At 48.0% G+C, this 23,815-nt stretch overlaps 1 protein-coding gene across 1 annotated transcript; it reads left to right on the forward strand.

Annotated features, from left to right (window-relative positions):
* The first annotated feature begins 800 nt into the window (after nt 1–800).
* LOC309387978 (dehydrogenase/reductase SDR family member 13-like) lies at nt 801–22,160 on the forward strand. Its single transcript, XM_081944928.1, has 5 exons — nt 801–958; nt 11,457–11,575; nt 17,690–17,813; nt 20,299–20,610; nt 21,122–22,160. Exons 1-5 carry the CDS (start codon nt 823–825, stop codon nt 21,379–21,381), a joined length of 951 nt encoding a protein of 316 aa, XP_081801054.1. The 5' UTR covers nt 801–822; the 3' UTR covers nt 21,382–22,160.
* The last annotated feature ends 1,655 nt before the right edge of the window (nt 22,161–23,815 follow it).

Here is a 23,815-nt window from a genome sequence, read left to right on the forward strand (position 1 = left end):
AGAAAGTAAGATGACTGAAATTTGAAATGGGAATATGATGTAAAATGAACTGTGCATAAGAGGATGTGAAGGGGGAAAACCCAGGCAGCACTTGGTTTATAAAAGAAGTTAAAATATGTAACAATTTTTTTTAAAAAAAACTTTGTTTAAAAAAACGGGTGGGGGAAATGGATCCAGGAAACTACAAACCTATCAGCCTGACCACAATACCTGGGAAGATTCTGGAAAAGATAATCAAGCAACGAATCTAGAGCCAAAGAAAGTCCTAACCAAAAGCCAATATGAGTTTGTCAAAAACAGATCATGCTAGACCTATTTTATTGGTAGAAAACCTCCAAGGTCCCTTACAACTCTGTTATTCTATTGAAAAACCCTGTTATGTTCAGGCAGAAAACCCTATATACCGTTTTAGGCAAATGGCTGTCCAGTCTCTTCGTTAAAATCTCCAGTGATGAGACCCATAACTTCTGGAGGGAAGCCCTTCCTCTCCCTCTGAGGAGCCTCTCTGCCTGCCTGCCTCTCTCCCTCTCATTTCCTTCTCCTTTCCGTCCGTCCTTCCTTCCATCTTTCCTCCTTCCTTCTCTCTCTCTCTCTCTGTCTTTCTTCCTCCCTCTCTCTCTCTCTTTCTTTCTTTCTTTCTTCCTTTTTCTTTCTTTCTCTCCCTTCCACCCTCAGAGCCCAAGAGGGGATGAGGGAAGGGCGAAGGGAGGGGCAGCGCTCCTGGTGACCATGCCTGTACCATAGGGGCGGCGGGGCGGCAGGGAGGGTTTGTCCGGATAAAAGGGAAGCGGCAGGGGCCGCGAGTCCAGAGGGGATCGGGCCATGGAGGCGATGGGGGCGCTGGGGGCGGCGGCGGCGTTGCTGCTGGGGCTCTACGCGCTGATTTACTACAACTTCGGGGCGGCCACCCGGTGTCAGAACGCGGTCAGCCTGCGGGGCAAGACGGTGCTCATCACAGGTCAGCTGGAGGGAGGAAAAGGGGGGGCAGTGCCTTTCTTTCTTTCTTTCTTTCTTCCTTTCTCTCTTTCTTTTTCTCTCTCCCTCTTCCTCCCTTCCATAAGCCCCCCTCCCACCTCAGGGGCTCCGCGCAGATCAAACTCCCGGAGCAAAAACGCAGCGCGAAGGTCCCAGAGAGACGCGAGCGGAGTTTCTGCCCCATCCTGGTCCAGCTTGACCCAAAATATTTTTATTATTTTATTTATTTTGTCAAGCATGTGTTAGATAACATATATAAGTATAAACATGATTTTGGAGACCTGAAATGGATACAAATAAAAAGAAACATTAGGAGAGGGACCGTAGGTGTAATGATGTGAATGTTTTATGCTATATTTCAAGTTCAATTGGTATGCCGAGCTGGTTAGGAAGGTTAGGAAAGAGTTTTTTAATGACAGTCATCTGGGGCAGAAGGAAGTTTTAAGATGGCTGGCGCTGAATAAAGACAAGCTCCCTGCTCTCTGCCTTTACTTCATGCCAAAAATCATCACATGGTACCAGGAGTGGGGTGAGAAGAGTTATGGCAGCAAACAGCAATGCCAAGAACATTCCTTCCCTGGATTGGGAGTCACGGAACATATCTGAAAACTGGTCAAAGTGGAGGGAGCTGATAGAGCTTGTGTTTGCAGGACTTCATGCAGACAAATGGACTAATCAGCACAAAGCAGCACCCTTTCTAATATGTGTGGGACAGAAAGGATGTGATGTGTGCAGAGCCTGGCAAGCAAGTGGGTAGATCACTGCAGAGGAGAAAAAGAAAACAGAGGTACTGTTTGCAAAGTTTGAAGCATACTGCAACCCAAGAAAAAACTCCACAGTGCAGAGAAAACTGTTTTATGAGATAAAGCAGTGTGGAGGTGAATCTGTGGATGAATGGGTGACCCAGCTGCGCTTGCTTGCCAAAGACTGTACTTTTTATGATGCTGGAGATATGATTAAAGACTGTATTTTGATGGGCAATAAGTCTAAGGATGTCCAGGAAGAAGACTTAAATCTTGAGAAAGCCATAAGGATTGCTAGAGTATATGAAATATCAAGAAAAGACATGCAGATACTGGAAGGAACACAGCACCAGATTAATGCTATAGAAACTCAAAGCAGTAGATATGGTCAAGAAAGGGCACACAAAGGAACAAAAGGCACCTATGGCTTTGGAACAAGTAACAGAGAAGCAGCTTGTGGATATTGTGGAAATATGCACCATAAAAACAGTGTCTGTCCTGCAAGGGGGCAAACATGCAACAAATGCAGGAAAAGAGGACACTTTGCCAGGGTGTGTAAACTGTCTTTGCGAACCGGAAGGCCACAAACACGGGCTGTATATGCCATAGAGGACAATGATGACAAGGCATAGTCAAACTCGGACTGCTCCCCGATATATCTTGCAGCGATACAGAAAGCACATCAGTCTGCAGATGAAGCCAATGTAACATTACAGATGGGGCCAATAAAACTCCAGTCACATTCAAAATAGATACTGGAGCACAAGTAAATTATGTGCCAAGCCACACATATCTGGAACATCTCAGGAATGAATCCCCCTTAGACTCTGGACCTACCGAAATTAATGGGATATGGTGGTGAAAAGCTGAAAGTAATGGGTCGCTGTCATGTAAAATGCCTACAAGGGATCAGAAAGGGTCTTACAATTGCTTGTGATAGAAATGCAGGCCCCAGCTGTGCTAGGTCTCAAAACAAATAAGGAGATTGGACTTGTGAAGATCATAATGACTGTGGATGGTGGGCATAGAGGTCTGACGGAAGTTGACATTAAACGTGAGTACTGTGATCTGTTCAAGGGCCTGGGGTGTCTCCCAGGCATAAGCCACATACGTACAAAGGAGGGTGCACAGCCTGTCATCCGTGCCCCAAGGAAAATACCTCTAACTCTTGTGGATAAAGTTAGACAGGAACTCACTAGGATGGAGAAGTTGGGAGTCACTGAACCATTGGCATGGGTCAGTTCTAAGGTTGTGGTGGTGAAGAAGAACACAGGTGCAATTTGCATATGCATTGACCCACGTGATTTGAACAAATAATGAGAAAACACTACAAACTCCCCACCATGGAGGACATAGCACACAAGCTAGTAGGAGCAACAGTGTTCAGTGTACTAGATGCCCAGTCTGGTTACTGGCAATTGAGTCCTGATGAAGCCAGAAGTTACCTCACTACTTTCAACTCCCCTGCGGGTCGATGGCGCTTCACAAGGGTGCCCTTCAGCACAGCATCGGCACAGGAGATATTTCAAAAGAAATCACACAAACTGATTGCTGGTCTACAGGGTGTTGAAGTAATAGTTGATGATTTGTTGGTCTATGGAAAGGATCAAGTAGAGCACGACAGAAACCTTATTGCTTTGCTCAATCGATGTTGTGAGAGAAACTCAATCCAAATAAAATGCAAATTAGGGTAGGAGGAGTGACATATTTTGGACACCTACTAAGCAAAGAGGGCTTGAAGCCTGAAGCCTGAAGCTTCCCTGAAGCCTTCGGAGCGTTCAAAAGGATCCCTGAAGCCTCCGGAGGCCCTCTGGGAGGGCGGGGGAGGCTCTTTTCACCCTCCCCAGGCTCCTATAAAGCCTCTGGAGCCTGGGGAAGGCAAAAAATGGCTTTTAAAAAGGTGAACTCAGCTCCCCAGTGCACGCATGCGCGCTGGCCAGCTGACAGGGCAGCGCCTCGCATGCCCTGACAAATGGCTCCGTGTGCCACCTGTGGCACGCGTGCCATAGGTTCGCCATCACTGTACTAGTACATGAAGGTAAATAGGATATAGTTGCCATTAGAGAAAGCTGTGGGATGAAGCTCATGACAGGAATGTACTGATAAAAAAATGCAAACTATTCACACAAAAGGGATCTAACAAAAGAGGAGGGGGAGCTGCGTCATATGTTAAAGGACACATCCTTACCTTACCTTTATTTCGATTTTTATACCGCCCCCTCTCCCCAAAGAGTTGCACAAAACCAAGGGTGAAAACCTCCTAGGATCCAGATGGGTCAACATAAAAGGGGAAAAGGGTACCCCCTCTCTCCTTTGCTGTTTATATTAACCCTGGAAATTTTATTAAATGAAATTCGGAAGGATGAGGGAATAAAAAGGTTTGAGACTCAAAAACGAAGAATATAAGGCCCAAGCTTATGCCGATGACTTAGTATTTGTTGTAGAAGATGCATTAGAATCCAGTCTGAAATTAATTAAAAAATTAGAAGAACATGGCGAAGTGGCAGGATTAAAAATCAATAAAAGCAAAACAAAAATGATAACCAAGAATATGACAAAAAAGCAAGAAGAGGAACTGGAATTAGCAACTAGAATGCAAATAACTAAGAAAGTTAAATATTTGGGCATCTGGGTGTCTGGAAAATGTTCCACAATTAAGGATGATAATTATAATAAACTAGTGACACAAATAAAGATTTAGAAAGCTGGAAAAAATATTCAGCTATCACTAATGGGATGTATAGTCACAGTCAAAATGAATATTTTACCAATAATCTTATTCTTGTTGCAAGCCGCACTTATTAACCCGGGTAAAACTTTCTTTCAAGAATTAAACAAAATAACTGCTAGGTTCATTTGGCAAGGACGAAAAACGAGGATTAAACTAAAGTCAATGCAAGATAACAAGGAGAGGGGAGGCTTAGCATTACCAAATTGGGAATTATACACATTAGCAGTAACAATAACATGGGTGAAAGATTGGATAGAGCTAAAGAATAAAAGAATTTTGACCTTAGAAGGCCATGATTTGCAAGCAGGTTGGCATACATTCCTATGGGATGACGGACAGGGAAATTTAAAAACAATTGAAGAATTGGCAGAACAAAACATGAAAGTTGACTGGCTAACCTACTTGCAAATCAAAACTAAACACAATAATGATACTAAAATATATGACATCGAAACAGAACCACACGAATTGGATAAAATAATTCATAGCTTGGATAGAAAGATGATAGGGAGAATATATAAATTTCTCCTGAAGCATAAAATGGAAGAGGAAATCGTGACTATCATTAATTATTGTGCCTTGTGATTCTTGACGAATGTATCTTGTCTTTTTATGGACACTGAGAGCATCTGCACCAAAGACAGATGCCTTGGGTGTCCAATCACACTTGGCCAATAAAGAATTCTATTCTATTCTATTCCAACCAAGCAGAAGAAATAGATGGACTTTTTGCTAATCAATTAACAAACAAAATGAAATTGAATGTAGATAAAAGTAAGGTTTTACACTTAGGTAAGAAAAACCAACTGTACAGGTGTATACTAGGTGAAACATGGCTTAATACCGTGTTTCCCCAAAAATAAGACAGGGTCTTACTTTCTTTTGCCCCATGAAATATGGCCTTGGGCTTATTATAGGGGAGGGCTTATTATTTTCTGGGGCAGGTGAGAAGCGAGGCGCGCCTTTTACCTTTCCAGCTCCGTTGCATTCCTCGCCATTGTGCTCAGGGAAGCGACTGGTTAAAAAAAACCTTCTCGCAAGTTCAATCAAACATCTTGAAATCGCGAGGTTTTTTTTTTTTTACCAGGGGCTTCCCTGAACACAATGGCGAGGAACGCGATGGAGCTGGAAAGGTAAGAGGAGCGCCTCACTTCTCCCCTCCCCACCTGCCACCCCTCGCTAAAGGGACGGCGGGGAAGGGAACCAGACAGGCTGCCTTTACCATTGGGGTGGACGGTGTTTTTTTGTGCAAGAAGGAACAGGCGGGAGGGGGTGATCGCATTGCTGGCCTGCCGCTGTTTTTGCGATGGGCTTTTTTTGCATGGGAAGGAAGGGCGGGAGGTGGAAGCACTTTGCTTCACCTGCCGCTGTTTTTGCAGCGAACCCTCCTTTTGCCCCACCGGTAGGTGGTACAGTGGTAATGGCGGGGTCCGGTTGCAGGGGTGGGCTTATTTTCAGAGGAGGGCTTATTATGGCGCATGCTCTGAAAAGCCCGATTGGGCTTATTAGCAGGGCATGTCTTATTTTCGGGAAAACACGGTAGCAGTAACTGTGAGAGGGATCAGAGTCCTAGTTGATAATTACTTTAATTTGAGCCAGCCCTGTGCAGCAGCTACCAAAAAAGCCAATCCTAGGCTGCATTGATAGAGTGAATGAATCAAGATCATGTGAAGTTCTAATACTGCTTTACAAAGCCTTAGTAAGACCACACTCGGAATATTGAATCCCATTCTGATCACCACAATACAAAAAAGATGTTGAAATTTTGAAAAGAGTGCAGAGGTCAGTAACAAAGATTATTAGGAGGCTGGAAGCTAAAAGGCTTGAAGAACAGGTATAGGAATTAAGTATGTCTAGATTCATTTAAAGAAGGACTAGGGGTGGGGGGACATGATAGCAGGATTCCAATATTTATGGGGCTCTTACAAAGATACAATACAATACAATACAATACAATACAATAGTAGAGTTGGAAGGGACCTTGGAGGTCTTCTAGTCCAACCCCCTGCCTAGGCAGGAAACCCTATACCGTTCCAGACAAATGGCTATTCAACATCTTCTTAAAGACTTCCAATGTTGGGGCATTCACAACTTCTGGAGGCAACTTCTGTTCCACTGATTAATTGTTCTCACTGTCAGGAAATTTCTCCTCAGTTCTAAGTTGCTTCTCTCCTTGATTAGTTTCCACCCATTGCTTCTTGTTCTACCCTCAGGTGCTTGGTTTGTTCTACCCTCAGGTGCTTGGCAAGATTTGTTCTACCCTCAGGTGCTTGGCAAGATGAGGGGGTTAATCTATTTTCCAAAGCACCAAAAGACAAGGCAAGAAACAATGGATGGAAACTAACTGAGGAGAAGCAACCTAGGACTAAGGAGAAACTTCCTAATGGTGAGAGCCGTCAGCCAATGGAACAGCTTGTCTTCAGAAGTTGTGGGTGGTCCATCACTGGAGGCTTTCAAAAAGAGACTGAACAACTGTTTGTCTGTAATGATATAAGGTCTTCCCTGCTGAAGCAGAGGGTTGGTCTAGAAGACCTCCAAAGTGTCTTTTGAATGCAATGGAATAGAATCAGCAAGTAATAAGTCATAGGTCATAATCATGGCTACAATCATTAATCATAAGTTACAAACAACAATTGATAAATCGTAAGAAACCAATTTTTTTTCTGCAGTCCTAACTATCCGCTGTAGTCTGCACCTGTCCTGCGTGGCTGCTGTGCCAAACCAGAGAGTTATTGAGGTGCAAATGACAGGCTCCGTAATAATTCCTCTGCCGAACTGGATCACTAGATCCTTGGGCTGTCTGAGCTTTGTGAGTTGGCGCAGGAAGAACATTCTTTGTTGTGCCTTTCTAGTGATGGCTCTAATGTTAGGTGTCCATTTCAAGTCCTTGGAGGTGGTGGAATCCAGGAGGTTGAAGGTCTCTACTGTTGATACCGGGTTGTCTAATATTGTAAGTGGAACACATGACACCAGGACACTGCAACTGTCATAAATACAAGGCAGTTTCCCTCATGTGACAATGGGGACGCAGGGATAGGTCTGTATTAACTTGGCTTTTTTTGTGTCTTGCTAAGTATCTCTATTTGTCCCCGGATCAGACAGAGAAAGGAGGGTCTCTCATCCATGCCTTCATGATTGGCCTCAAGTTGTTTTGCAACTTCTGTTAAATTGACATCCTGCAGAGCCAGTGTTGGGAGACCTGCGCCATCTTCTGGTCTGACTGAAGAATTGCATTTTTTGAAATGCCTTTCATTTTTAAATTTTTATTATTATTAAACATATTTGCCACCCATCCTGCTACAAAGTGGCCCTTTCAAAGACCACAAGGACTCAAAGCATCTCAGCCAGGAATGCTGATCTGTACTTAAACCATCCCATGGATTGTTGTATGCCAGAATTGCATAAAACCTTATAACAGGAAAACAAGTCAGTGGCCGTGAATATTTTTGAATATGTTTGAAACCCTGTGGAAATTTTTTCCTGTGCTGTTGTACCTTCAAACAGTCACTAAATAAATGGTTGTAAGTCAAGGACTAACTGTATTAAACCTGAATAATTTTAACATATTCTTTATTGATGTAAGACTGCTCTGAAACAGTTGTGAAAATCTTACCCTCTCTCGCAGGCTTGGCCCTTGGCCCTTTCAAGGGCCCGCCTCGAGGACGGGTTTGTGGACCCCGAGAGGTGCAGGAACCGGAAGCTAAGGGGATTTTTAGTAAAATGTTTTTTATCTTTTTTAGGGGGTTCCAGGGGGGGGGGGAGGGTTAATCAGACCGGGAGGAAAGCCAGCGCCGGACAGACAGGTGAGTCCAGGAAGGACGGGGATGCGGTGGAGGGGGCGAATATAAAGGTCACAAAAGCGGAGGGTTGTCTTATTACAACGGTCGCGGGGAGGAGGGGATGCGAGGACAGGATAAGATCCCAAGGTCGGTTGGGAGACCGTGGCTGCTGGTTACGCCCGGTCGCTTGTACCAACCCCTGCAGTCTAGGTGGACAGGTGCTACAGAGCCAGGGCCTGCGGCTGATGCTTTGCAATGCAAGGTCTGTCACCAACAAGGCCCCCCTCATTAATGAGTTGATCTCAGAGGGGGAGCTAGACCTTGCAGGGATAACGGAGACCTGGTTGGGCCACGAGGGTGGTTTACCCCTCGTGGAAATGTGCCCACCGGGTTTTCGTGCATTTCATCAGCCTCGGGCCCTGGGTAAAGGTGGTGGGGTGGCGGTGGTTATGCGGGAATGTTTAGAGCCGAGGGAGTTCACTGTCCCTCAGATACCCGGGTGTGAGTCCCTTGGTGTGAGCTGGGGCCGAGGGAGGCAGTGGGGCTTGCTGATTGTATACTTGGCTCCTCGCTATGCATCAGCAGCCCTGCCCGAGCTCCTCGAGCTAATCGCAGCGACGGCAGTTGAGACTCCCAGACTTTTGGTCATGGGGGACTTCAACTTGCCGTCAACGGGAGCGGCTTCCAAGGTGGCTCGGGAGTTCATGGCTTCCATGACGGCCATGGACCTGACCCAATTAGTGCAGGGCCCCACTCACGAAGGGGGCCACACACTGGACCTCATTTTTGTATCTGAACAGTGGACGAGTGATCTGGGAATAGGGGATTTAGCTATCACGCCCCTGTCATGGTCAGACCACTCATCCCTCCGGCTGGACTTCCCTGGCGCTATCCCCCACCGCGAGGAGGCGGAACCAGACTCTATAAACTGGTACCGCCCCAGGCACCTGATGGAATCTGATAGATTCCTGACGGAGCTTGGGCCAATACCTGTAGCCTTGTCCCGCTCCCGTTCCGAGGACCTAGTGACTGCCTGGAATAGGGCGACGACTGGGGCCTTGGACCGGGTTGCGCCTTTGCGACCTCTCCTGCGGCATCGACCCACCCGGGCTCCTTGGTTCACTGAGGAGCTTAGGGTGATGAAGCGCCACAGGAGACGTCTAGAGAGCAGGTGGAGGTCCTCACGCTCCGAATCTGACCGAACACAGGTAAGAGCCTATTTGCGGACTTACCTTGTGGCAATAAGAGCGGCCAAACGTAGATATTGTGCTGCTCTTATTGCGTCCGCGGATAACCGCCCTACCGCCCTGTTTAGGGTGACTCGCTCCCTTTTATCGCAGGGGGCGCGGGAAACACCCTTACAGGGTAGAGCAGAGGAGTTTGGGGAATATCTTCAGGACAAAATCGATCAGATCCGGAGCGGGTGGACCTCCGTCAGTGGACCAGACGAGCCGCCAACAGCGAGTCTTGAGAGACCATTCTGGGAGGAGTTTGACTCTGTTGCCCCCGAGGATTTGGACAGGTTGCGTGGACGGCTGCGACCCACCACTTGTTTAACGGACCCGTGCCCCTCCTGGCTGGTACTGGCAGCCTGGGAGGTGACACGAGGCTGGCTCCTGGGCCTGGTGAGCGCCTCACTGGGTGAGGGATACTTACCAACTGCCTTGAAAGAGGCGGTGGTGAGACCCTTGCTCAAGAGGCCTTCGCTCGACCCAATGGAGCTAGCTAACTATCGTCCAGTCTCCAACCTCCCCTTCTTGGCGAAGGTTGTCGAGAATGTGGTGGCGCAGCAGTTCCCACGACACCTAGACGAATCCGACTATCTAGACCCACGCCAGTCCGGCTTCCGACCTGGGCACAGCACTGAGACAGCCTTGGTCGCGTTGGTTGATGATCTCTGGAGGGACAGAGATAGGGGTTGCTCCTCTATCCTGGTCCTATTAGACCTCTCGGCGGCTTTTGATACCATCGACCATGGTATCCTATTGCGCCGGTTGGAGGGGATGGGAGTCGGAGGCACCGTTTTGTGGTGGTTCGGCTCCTACCTCTCCGACCGGAAGCAATGTGTGTTGACAGGGGGGCAGAGGTCGTCCCTGAGGCCACTCACTTGTGGGGTGCCACAGGGGTCGGTCCTCTCGCCTCTCCTGTTCAACGCATATGTGAAGCCGCTGGGTGAGATCATCCGTGGTTTTGGGGTTGAGTACCATCTCTACGCTGATGATACTCAGCTGTATATTTCAACCCCAAACCACCCCAACGAGGCTGTCGAAGTGATGTCCCGGTGTTTGGAAGCCGTCGGGGTCTGGATGGGGGACAACAGACTCAAACTCAACCCCTCCAAGACCGAGTGGCTGTGGTTACCGGCACCTCAGTTCAGCCAGCTGACCCCATCGCTGGCCATAGGGGGCGAACAATTGTCCCCTGTGGAGTGGGCGCGCAATTTGGGCGTCCTCCTTGATGCCCGGCTGTCAATGGAGGACCATGTGGCAGCCGTGGCAAGGGGGGCGTTCCACCAGGTTCGCCTGGTGCGCCAATTGCGCCCCCTACTGGACCGGAGTGCCCTGCGCACGGTCACTCATGCGCTGGTGACGTCTCGCCTGGACTACTGCAATGCCCTCTACATGGGGCTTCCCTTGGGACGCATCCGGAGACTGCAGCTAGTTCAGAACGCAGCCGCGCGGGTTATTATGGGAAGTACACGTTACTCCCACGTAACACCTCTCCTGCGCGAGCTGCACTGGCTACCTGTGGCCTTTCGGGTGCGTTTCAAGGTATTGATCACCATCTTTAAAGCGCTCCATGGCAGAGGACCTAGTTATCTGCAGGATCGCATCCTTCCACATACGTCCCTGCGACCTATCCGCTCACACAGGGAGGGGCTCCTCCTGGTGCCGTCTGCTAGGCAATGCCAGCGGGCGACACCTAGGAGTAGATCCTTCTCTGTGATGGGCCCAATCCTCTGGAATGACCTCCCCCCAGACATTCGAACTACCACCGACCTCCGTTCCTTCCGGCAAAAGTTAAAGGATTTCTCCACCTGTGCAATTTTAAGATGTTGCATTCTTTTAATTGTGGGAGTTGTAGTCCTCCCATCTTAAAATTTCCATGGTTGAGAAATACTGCCAGACAAATGCTTCACTTTGTAACACCACAAAAACTGCAGGCACAAAAATGCACCCACCCTCCTGCTGGGCGATCTTGGTGAATCCTTTCTCTGGCCTTTCCTAGGTGGAAATACTGGGATAGGGAAGGCCACAGCGGTGGATCTGGCCCGGAGAGGCGCCCGCGTCATTCTGGCCTGCCGCAACAAAGCGAGAGGAGAATCCGCCATGTACGACATCAGACGGGTAAGTGCCTGTCGTGCGGTTCTCTCTGTTCCTCCGATTTCTTCTGCATCCAGGTGGTTTTTGATGGCTTTTATTCATCTACTTAGTGTACGGCACAGTGATGAATTCTGGATCCCGTCCAAACCGGTACTCTGCGAAGGGGCTGTCCACCATGGGCATGCGCGCTGTGCACACATGCACACCCACCGTGCACATGCACAAATCAACCGGTTGCCTTAAATACAGGAAAGGAATGTGGGCAGGCGGGCGAGCCCTCCAAAGCACCATTCCGGTACCCTGGCTGCTGCTTCAAGCAGCCACTGGTATGCCATCCTGATATGCAACACAGATGAAACACACTATACGTACAAATGCAAATGTGTGTTTAAATAAAGTGTCAACAAATACATGTATATCAAATCACTGGACAGTACAATAGGTGAGATAAAATATTAAGTTATTGTAAAACCATGATAAAATTCCCATAATTTGGTGCTACAGAGTCAGAATGGGATAGATGCTATATAGGTAATCCTCAACATGCAACATTCATTTAGTGGCTTTGCAAAGTTTGAAGGCACTTATGACTGCTTTTCACATTTATGACCATTGTAGCATCAATTTACAACAGTTCATTTAGTGACTGTTCAAAGCTTGAAGGCACTTATGACCGCTTTTCAGATTTATGACCATTACAGCATCCTGATGATCTCGGGATTAAAATTCAGATACTTGGCAACTGACTCACATTTATGACGGTTTCAGTATCCTGGAGTCATGCAATCACCTTTTGTGACCTGTGACAAATGAAGTCAATAGGGAAGCTGGATTCACTTAACAACCATGTTATTAACAATTGCAGTGATTCATTTAACAGCTGTGGGAAGAAAGATTGTAAAATAGGGCAAATCCACTTAACTGCTGTCTCCCTTAGCAAGATAAGTTTGGGGCTCAATTGTTAGTATACTCAAGGACTACCTGTATATATAATAGGTGGACAATACAATAGGCAAGATAAAATATTAGAGAAAAACCATAATAAAAACCTTCCGAGGTTGGTAAAATGAGGAGCCAGATGGTTGGGGCCAGTCGGCTGACTCTGTAAACCACTTTGAGAGGGCTGTCAAGCACTGTGAAGCGGTATATAATTTAAATGCTATTGCTATAATATGGCACCGTAGAGTCTCAATGGATAGATGTTGTAATTCGATGCCCGAGGGAAGCTAACTATATAACTGCATGAGATCATCTCAGCTACCTTGAAATTTCCTAAGAAGACATTTTGGGACTAAATTGTTATTGTTTGTTCCTGTTGAGGAATTGCGCAGCAGCTGCCAGGCTATCTGTGTTGGGTGTGTATGTGTGTATATACATGCATACATATATACATGTATGTATATGTATATACTTACACACGCATACACACATTCAAATGTGCATATATAATAGGTGGACAATACAATAGACAAGATAAAATATTAGAGAAAAACCATAATAAAAACCTTCCTAGGTTGGTAAAATGAGGAGCCAGATGGTTGGGGCCAGTCGGCTGACTCTGTAAACCACTTAGAGAGGGCTGTCAAGCACTGTGAAGCAGGTATATATGTTTAAATGCTATTGCTAAATATAGAGTCTCAATGGATAGATGTTGTAATTCGATATTCAGTGTGTGTGTGTGTGTGTGTAAAATGGATGGATGGAAAAGATGATTGAGAGATGAAAGAGATAGATATGAAAGAGATAGGATAGATAGATAGATAGATAGATAGATAGATAGATAGATAGATAGATAGATAGATAGATAATAATAATAATAATAATAATAATATATTTATTTCTTAGCCGCGCCCTCTCCCGAAGGACTCGGGGCGGCGTACAACAAAACATTCGAAATAAATATGCAAACAAAACAAACATATAACAAGGTACACTAAAACATACATACATATATATAAGGAGGAGATCGATTAATAAAAACAATTAAAATACTGTATTTAAAACCCCTAGAAATTAAATGTAATTAAGAAACCCAGTTAAAAACCCGTCAGGAGCGATATGGTTAAATCAAAGTTGAGCCAGGCCAGCTGCTTGGAATAGGTGGGTCTTAAGCTTAATACGGAAGGAGCGGAGGTCAGAGGTATTCCTAATATCCGGAGGGAGGTCATTCCACAGGGCTGGGCCCGCCACAGAGAAGGCTCTACTCCTAGGCGCCGCCCCACGACATTGTCTAGCGGACGGCACCTGGAGGAGCCCCTCTCTGTGCGAGCGAATTGGTCGCAGGGATGTATGGGGCAGAATACGATCCCGCAAGTAACTAGGTCCTAAGCCATGGAGCGCTTTAAAGATAGTTATCAAAACCTTGAAACGCACCCGATAGGCCACAGGAAGCCAGTGCAGCTCGCGCAGGAGCGGTGTCACGTGGGAGTACCTAGTACTCCCCATAATTACCCGCGCGGCTGCGTTCTGGACCAACTGCAGCCTCCGGGTGCATTTCAAGGGAAGCCCCATGTAGAGAGCGTTACAGTAGTCCAAGCGAGACGTCACCAGCGCATGAGTGACTGTGCGCAAGGCATCCCGGTCCAGTAGGGGGCGCAATTGGCGCACCAGGCGAACCTGGTGGAACGCCCCCCTTGCCACGGCTGTCACATGGTCATCCATGGACAGCCGGGCATCTAGGAGGACGCCCAAATTGCGCGCCCGCTCCACGGGGGCAAGATAGATGCCCCCAATGGCCAATGATGGAATTAATTGGCTGAACCGGGGGGCTGGTACCCACAGCCACTCCGTCTTGGAAGGGTTGAGCTTGAGTCGGTTGTCATCCATCCAGATCCGTACGGCTTCCACACACCGGGACATCACTTCGATGGCCTCGTTGGGGTGGTTCGGGGTGGAAAAGTACAGCTGAGTATCATCAGCGTACAGATGGTATCCCACCCCGAAACCACGGATGATCTCACCCAGCGGCTTCATATATGTGTTGAACAGGAGTGGCGAGAGGACCGACCCCTGTGGCACCCCACAGGTAAGGGGGCGTAGGGTCGACCTCTCTTCTCCTGTCAACACACGCTGCGTCCGGTCAGAAAGGTAGGAGCCGAACCACCGCAAAACGGTGCCCCGGACCCCCAGCCCCTCCAGCCGGCGCAGCAGGATACCATGGTCAATGGTATCAAAAGCCGCCGAGAGGTCTAATAGGACCAGGATAGAGGAACAACCTCTATCTCTGGCCCTCCAGAGATCATCCACCAACGCGACCAAGGCCGTCTCCGTGCTGTGACCGGGGCGGAAGCCGGACTGGCGCGGGTCTAGATAATCATTTTCCTCCAGATGTCGTGGGAACTGGTAGGCCACCACACTCTCTACAACCTTCGCCAAAAAGGGAAGGTTGGAGACAGGACGATAATTAGCCAGCTCCAAAGGGTCCAGGGAAGGCTTCTTGAGCAAGGGTCTCACCACCGCCTCTTTCAAGGCGGCCGGGAGAGACCCCTCTCCCAACGAAGCATTCACTAGGCCCAGGAGCCAGTCTCGTGTAACCTCCCAGGATGCCAGTACAAGCCAGGAGGGACACGGGTCCAATAAACATGTGGTGGGTCGCAGTCGTCCACGCAATCTGTCCAAATCCTCGATGGCAACCGAGTCAAACTCCTCCCAGATAGAAACCTCAAGACTTGCCATGGGCGTCTCCACTGGATCACTGACAGGAACCCAGTCTCTCCGGATTTGAGCGATTTTATCCTGCAGATATTTACCAAATTCCTCTGCCCTGCCCTGTAGAGGGGCCTCCCGCGGCCTCTGAAACAAGAGGGAGCGGGACACCCGAAACAGGGCGGCAGGGCGGTTCTCCGCGGATGCAATGAGAGTGGCACAGTATTGACGTTTGGCCATTCTCAATGCCACAAGGTACGTCCTTAAATGGGCTCGTACCTGTGTTCGATCAAATTCGGAGCGAGAGGATCTCCAACGACTCTCTAGACGTCTCTTGCGGCATTTCATCACCCTCAGCTCCTCGGTAAACCAAGGGGCCAGGGTGGATCGTTGCCGCCGGAGAGGCCGCAAAGGCGCCATCCGGTTCAAGGCCCCGGTAGTTGCATTATTCCACGCAACCACCAGGTCCCCTACCCGGGGGCGGGTCAAGGTTACAGGAGGTAGATAGATAGATAAACAGACAGACAGACAGACAGACATAGATATGAAAGAGAAAGATAGATTATAGATGTGAAAGAGAAAAATAGATTGATATGAAAAAGAAAGATAGATAGATAGATATGAAAGAGAAAGAAAGAAAAGATAGAATAAAAGAGAAAGAAAGAGAAAGAGAAAGAAAGATAGATAGATATGAAAGAGAAAGAAAGAGAGAAGGATAGATAGATAGATAGATAGATAGATAGATAGATAGATGATTGATAGATAGATAGATGTGAAAGAGAAAGATAGATAGCTGAAAGAGAAAGAAAGATTGATATGAAAGAGAAAGAAAGAAAGAGAGGTAGATATGAAAGAGAAAGAAAGAGAGAAGGATAGATAGATATGAAAGAGATAGTAGTATAGTCTTTATTGTCATTGTACAATATAAATACAATGAAATTTGTGATGATAGGTGATACATAGACGGATAGTTACCCGTATTTCAAATGTGCATAAGTCTTTTTCATCATGAAGAAGAAAGAACACAAGATAGTTCAGCAACACAGGAACATCGTGAGGTAAATAAAAACAGCATCAGAGCCCACAGAAAAGAGGCGGGGAAAAAGGGAAACTCCCCCTTTTCACCCCTGCAGCCAATCATAGCTTAGATTGCCTCAGAGTGCTTAGAGTGCAGGAGCCAGCATTCTCCCAACCAATCAGCTGGCGCATTGTACATTTTACTGTTCCAGCTACTAAATTCAGTATCCGAACTGCTCAGATGCAGCCATTGCGGACTCTCGGCCATTCCCACCTGGCCTGGCCTGGTTCTATTGAAGGCCAGCCGCATTCCTGGAAGTGGTTCTGTTGGATCTGCGTCAGGCAGCTGTACAACATCTGTCCAAATGAAATCAGAGACACTGACAGAGCTTGTAGTTTTATATACAGTAAATGAATAGGTTTAACATCTAGATCTACAGCAGACAAGATAGTCAGCAACACAGGAACATCGTGAGGTAAATATAAACAGCATTCAGAGCCCACAAAAAAAAGGGAAACTCCCTCTTTACACCCACAGCAGCCAATCATAGCTTTTTCCTCTGCAAATATAAACCCTTCCCTTCCCCTCCACCCAGTAAGAGCTGAAGAAGCTTCTTGGATGAAAAGAGAAACGTCTTTGGGCCAACCAGGACCTGTTGGACGGAGAATCTCTACAGACCTTGGAGGTCTCCTAGTCCAAGCCCTGCTCGAGCAGGAGACCCCAAAACATTCCCTTCTTTAAAACCTCTGGTGGCAAACAGTTCCACTGGTTAATTGTCCTCACTGTCAGGAAATCCTCCTGAGTTCCAGCTTACTTCCCTCTGTTAAAAGAAATGTCCTTCTGGGTTCGGCTCCAAGTGGGGAAAAAGACACTGGAGACATGGAGGCTGCTTGGAAAGATGGTTTTAATGGTGGACAGGATCACGTGGCTTGAGCTCCGGAACAGAAAAGGTGATCACATGCTTGGTCAGTTCCCATCCGTTGCTTCTTTCCCTGCCTTCAAGGGCTTTGCGGAATAAGTTGAGCCCCTCTTCTTTGGGGCAGCCCCTTAATTAAGCAAATCACTCCAGCTGTTTTGTCAATCATGTGGTTGTTGTGTGAACCCGGCTTCCCCCATTGACTTGGTTTGTCACAATCCTCTTGAGATGATGATCACATGACTTTCATGACACACCACCATGGTAAATATTTGCTGGTTGCCAAGTGTCTGAATTTTGATCACGTGACCCCTGGGGATGATGCAATGGTCATAAGTGTGAGGTCCAGTCGTAAATCTCTTTTTCAGTACATTTTGTAACTGAATGGTCCCTAAATGAATGCTTGTAAGTCAAGGATTGCCTGCATTGTTTTATTACGCACCACCCAGAGAGATTGACGGGAGGTGAGCAGACCTAGGCAGCAGGTGAGTAAGTCGGGATCCCCCTTGGAAGCCGTACTCGATCCCGAGGCTCAGGATTCCTTCCTCTCCTTTTTCAGGAAAGTGGGAACTCGGAGGTGATCCTGATGATCCTTGATCTGGGCAGCCTGGACTCCGTGCGAGCTTTTGCGCAGACCTTCTTAGAATCGGAGCCCCGTCTGGACATCCTCATCAACAACGCAGGTGGGGACAAAGCAGACTCTCCCCAGGGTCTCCGGGTGAGGAAGGGGGAAGATGGTGGCCTTCTCCAGGATTTCCTGTTCCTTTGGGGATTTGTTCATAACTCAAGGAGCAGCTCTTTTTGGTTTTCGTTTTTTATATAATGCCTTTTTATTTTTACGAGTTACTCAAGGCATCAAACAGATGCAAAACTCTTTCCTCTTCCTATTTTCCTCACAACAACAACCCTTTGAGGGAGTTGGGCAGAGAGACAGATTGGGCCAAGTCACCCAGCTGGCTTTTGTGCCTAAGTCAGGACCAGAACTCCCCATCTGCTGGTTATTGGCCAAATGTCTCCCAGGTGGCCTTCATGCCTAAGGCAGGATTTGAACTCATAGCCTCCTGCTTTCTAGGCTTCACTATAAATCAAACTGACTTAGCTGACATAAACATTCTGTTGCCTTAACCCAGAGGTGGGTTTCAGCCCGTCCTCTCCGGTACGCGCATACCAGTTGAAAGAATTTAGTGTGCCTTCCCATACCGGGGCTTCCAGAGGCCCAGTACTGGAACAGTCCCTCCCCGGCCTCCCTCCCGCCCACCAGCAGAAGCCTTCTGGGAGGTTTTGGCTGGCACGCGCACAGAGGCAGGGTGGGAAATCGCAGTGGGAGGAAATCGCATGGATTCCCCACCCCCTTCATTGAAACGAGGCGGCTGTCAGAGGAGAGAGCAGCGCGCACCTGTGGACTTGTCCAAAAAATCCTCCCCTCCTGTTCCTTCTTCTGCTGTTTGAACAAGCTACGCGGATCGTGCTCCCTTGTCTTTGACAGCCACCTAGTTTCCAATTGGGGGGGGGGAAGAAATCCATCTTTTCCATCCCTCTCCATGGATCTCTGCCCCAATTAGAAACAAGGCGGCTGTGAAAGACAAGACAGCGTGCCCCGCGCGGCATGTACAAACAGAAAAATAAGGAACAGGAAAGGGGTTCCACGCGGGGCTTTCAAACAGCCGAACTCCCCTCCTGTTCCTTCTTTTGCTGTTTGTACATGCTCTGCGAGTCACGCTCCTTGTCTTTCACAGCCGCCTCGTTTCCAATTGGGTGGGGATCCATGGAGAGGGATGGAAAAGATGGATTTCTTCCCCCCCTCAATTGGAAACGAGGCAGCTGTCAGAGACAAGAGGGCAGCGCACACCACGTGGGCTTGTGCAGCAGCAGAAGAAGGAGCAGAAGACGAGGATTCAGCTGTTGCACAAGCCCACAGGCACATGCTGCCCTCTTCTCTCTGATAGCCGCCTGGTTAAAAAGCCATCCTCCGCGGCGTTTTTCCCTGGGGGAGCTCCGCAAAACATTCCAAGACCAATGCCACCACATCTGTCCTCTTCGGGGATAGGTCCTCTTCAGAAGGTGTCCCTCGCGTTCCTTGTCTTCCGGGTGCGGCCCCACATCATGGAAAAGATAGGCGGGTGCATGCCCTGCACAATTAAGGCCCAGAGAGGGAAGCCTCTGCACAAGCCCGGCTGAATGAGAACAAGTTCCCGCCCTTACGAAGGATCCAGGATGAGGGACAGACCTGGCTGCCCCATTGCCTCTGGCTTCCCTCTGAGAGTCTCCGCTCTCCGGGGCTGTAATTGTGCAGTGTGTGTGCACACGCCTATGTTTTCCACAGGGGGTCGCAGGTGGGCTCCGGAGTCGCTCCACGCCCCCAGGGAAAAACAATGCTGCCAGATAATTTTAACCATATATTTTGGTCCTATGACTGAAGAATGCTGCAAAATACCATAAATACAGGCCAGTTGTTGAGTGTTTCAAATGTGATTGCGCAGAAGCAAAAAACAAGATGGCAGCACCTACAATGCTGCCCGGAGAACTGGTTCAGGGGTGTGGCAGGCCTGGGTCACTGCTAGTTCCAGCAACCTAGGCCTCCAAACCACTATCAGTTTGCCCGAACCGGTAGGAACCCACCACTGCTTTTGGGTATCTGTTGCAACTTCGGATGATCAGGAAATGATCCATTGTAACCCAAGTGTCGACCCTGAAGCTGAAATATATCTAGCCATGTTTTATCATAGTTTATTTCCTACTCTTTCTCCAAGCTTTTTCTTGGTATTCTGTAAGGAGATCAAAGGAGGCTTCACGCTCGCCACATTCTAGCAGGAGGAAGGGGGGGTTGCAGAGATGGGTGGGGCGGGGGTTATGGCTAGGCAGCCTTCTTTCCCCTGGGAACTGAGAAGGTGCCTGCAGTTGGCTGAAGGTGGAGTGTGGAGTCACTGGACGGTTGGACTGTGAGCTGATGGGAGAATGTGACTCGGAGGGAAGTTTCCAACTTTTGCTTTTCACTGGGTGTAATTCTGGGGTTTGGTCAGAGCCAGAATTAAATCAAGACCTCTGTTCCTAATAAAGAGATTTTGATAAAATACGGAAGCCTTGGAATTTTCATTCTGGGGACTTATTACTTGGAAGTGGAACCTTGTCACCAAGGACTACCTGTAATCCGCTTATTTTATCTGGTAGGAGTCTTTCAGCATGGCCAAACTGCCGATGGCTTTGACCAGGCCTTCCAGGTCAACCACTTGGCCCACTTCCTGCTGACCCACCTGCTCCTGGACCGGCTGAAGCGCTGCGCCCCGAGCCGGATCGTAATTCTGGCCTCAAGTGCGCACTCCTCTGGGAAGATTGACTTTCAGTCCACCAACAAACCGAACAAGTGGATGATGAAGGGGGCAGAATCCTACTGCAACAGCAAACTAGCCAACATTCTCCACGCGAGAGAGCTGGCCAAGCAGTTGGAAGGAACCAACGTCACCTGCTACGCGGTTCATCCAGGTGAGTGGGAGTCCGGCTCCATGGAATCCCCCCAGGCATTTCTCTCCCACTGGGAGCTCCCTCGACCCCTCTGCAGACCCACCCCGGGAGTTTCCTCCATCGATCTCAGCTGGGGAGGGAGGCGTCTCCCACCATCCAAAGTCCAGAATCCTAGAATCTTATTGTGGAAGGGCCGTTGGAGGTCTTCTAGTCCAACCCCCTGCCCAAGACAGGGATGAGATTTGGCCCAGTCTCTTATTCCTCTTCTGCATTTTCCGCTCCTTCTGTCCCCCTTCTTCACCGCCTCTTCCTCCTTCTCCTTCTCTTATTCTTCCCCTCCTTCTCTTACATCTCCTCCTCCTCTCTGCAAACCCCCTCCCTTTTAGCACTGATGATGCTACCTAGTTGAGTAATGAAATGTCTGCAAGAAACATGTTGCCCAAAGAGTGTCATGGTTGCCGGTAGGAAACAGTTATTATGCATTTGGGATCTCCCCACCATCCATCTCTGTTCTCTCTGCCTTCGATTTCAGGAGTGGTTAAAACCGAAATTACTCGCTCCCATCCCTGGTGGACACTTTGGTTGGTTTGGTCCGCCAAACTGTTCGTCCGAAATAGTGAAGCTGGGGCTCAGACCTCCATCTACTGCGCCACCGAGGAGGGCATCGAGAGGCTGAGTGGGCGGTATTTCGTGGACTGCCGGCCGAAGGTGCCCAGTCCACTGGCCTGTGATGACCAGCTGGCCAAGAAGCTCTGGGAATTCAGCGAGAGGCTGCTGGGACTGACCAGCTAAATATTTCCACTTTAAATTTGACTCCTTAATTTTTCTGAGGTGAAGGCAGGAAAAAAATCACATGGAATAGCAGACACAAAATCACCCCAAAATCACATTAGATACCTCTACAATTAGTCCAGGGCTGAAAAGCCAACACAGTTCTAGGCTGCCTAAAGTGTGGGATAGAATCAAGATCATGTGAAGTATTAATACCACTTTATAATGCCTTGGTAAGGCCACACTTGGAATACTGCATCCAGGTTTGGTCGCCACGATGTAAAAAAAGAGGTGGAGACTCTGGAAAGAGTGCAGAGAAGAGCAACCAAGATGATTAAGGGACTGGAGAAGGCTAAATCATATGAAGAACAGTTGCAGGAACTGGGATTGTCTAATGAAGAGAAGGACGAGGGATGACACGATAGCAGTCTTCCAATACTTGAGGGGTTATCAGAGAGAATGGGGGAAGCATCTGAAGGCAAGACAAGGAGCAGGAGGAGGCTGTGAGATCCTTGGTGCTCTCTGAGCATGGCTGATTGGGCAATTTTGGAAGCTGAATCCATATCTTAAGGTTCCCAAGGTTAGGGACCCCAAAATTTCAGGGTAGACCAAAGTGGTTTATGTAAGAGGCCAGGAGATGCCAACTGGATTAATCCATAGCGATGCTGGGGTGGTACCTGATCCAAATATTCCTTTAAATCACGTCCTTTTGTTCTTCAGTAGAAAACGAGCATTCCTGCTAATCCAGTAGTCTAAGTGAATACTTTTCACCCTAAATAAATAAAATTATTTTCATCCTGCATTATTTTCACGCTGAATTATTAAAAATGATGAAAGGATGGAGGAAAGATTCGTTCAGAAAGGTTGAGCTAAGTCTTTCTCTCCCTGGGAATGGAGGATCCTGGCAGCCGGAAAGCTGGTTATCGTGGCCTGGAACGGGGGCAGGATTGTCCCTGTGCCATCCAAGGCTCTGGAATGGCTGGGATGGGGGCAGGGGGTGCCTGCTGCTATGCCCCCCCCTTGAGGACTGCTGATGCTATCCGTGGGCAACCTGGTTTTCTGCCATACGGAAGCCAGAAAAGAATAAAAGAGCAGGAATAACTTTCCCACAATTGCTCCACAATTTACACCCACATCTTCTAACCAACTCGGGGAAAGGACAGAAAAGTCATTCTTTAATATTCTTCATGTGAAGGTAGAGGGAGTCCTCGCTTTATGACCTTTCATTTAGTGACCGTTTGAAGTTACAACGGCACTGAAAAAAGTGACTTATGACAGTTTTTCACAGTTACGATCGTTGTAACATCCACACAGTCATGTGACGCTTGGCAATTGACTTATATTTGCGACGGTTGCAGTGTCCTGGGGTCACGTGATCCCCTTTTGCGGCCTCCTGACAAAACCAGAAAACCAGATTCACTTAACAACCATGTGACTACCGTAACAATTGCAGTGATTCACTTAACAACTATAGCAAGAAAGGTAGTAAAACGGGGCAAAACTCACTTAACAACTGCCTTGCTCAGCAATGGAAATTTTGGGTTTAACTGTGGTCGTACGTCGAGGACTACATATAATTTTCTTCATTGGAATGTATTAGCCCCCCAGTTGTGTATTCTCATGTGCACAACAACACACACACGCACGCACACTATTTTAACCAAGTCAGGGAACAGACCGAAGATCATTACGTAATATTTCCTATTTGAATCTATTAGCCACCCAATGATAATGGATTCAGGTGTAAAATGAAGCATGCAGATGTATACGCAAACACACACACTCCCTTTGCGTCATCGCTCACTCACTTCAACGTTGGGTCTTATTTAGAAGTTGCCGCAAGGCTGCCAGATGAGCAACGGATGTTGTGCGAAGGGTTTCTTTCTGTCCCGGGCTGTTCACCCAACCAACTTTCTTTTGCTTTCAGGAGTTGTTATGACCATAGTAATTAATGGCTCCTTTCCATGGTGGGAATTTTGGTCCCTTGGTTTGTGAGTCTGTTCGTCTGAGATTGTGACGCAGGAGCACAGACTTCCACCTACTGTGCCACTGAGGAGGGAATTGAGAGGCTGAGCGGGCAGTGTGTTCTGACCCAGCCTTGGCAGAAACAAGAAACAGGCTCCTTGTCACGAAACCCCCCTCTTTATTTACCTCTTGTGAATTAATTTTATTCACCCACCGAAAAGTCCAGGCAAGAGTCCTTCAAGGAGTTCACTGCAGTAACAGACCGTCTCAGTTCCTTGCAATAATTGCAAGGCCATGAGCTCCCAGCTGAAAGGCTGCAAGTTAAGTTCTGGCAAGCAGTCTTTGTGGCACGAAATACAATGGGCAAAATCTTCAGAAATACGAGCTGTTGTCTCCTATAACAATCGCTCCCCTTTCCTTCTATTTATTCCCCAGCCAGGGAGGGGCCATCCAGCATCCATGTGTGCTTTGCTTCCTGGGTCGCCTCCTC

This window comes from Natrix helvetica (assembly GCF_964273705.1).
Source record: "Natrix helvetica genome assembly, chromosome: 2".
Taxonomy (NCBI): Eukaryota; Metazoa; Chordata; class Lepidosauria; order Squamata; family Natricidae; genus Natrix; species Natrix helvetica.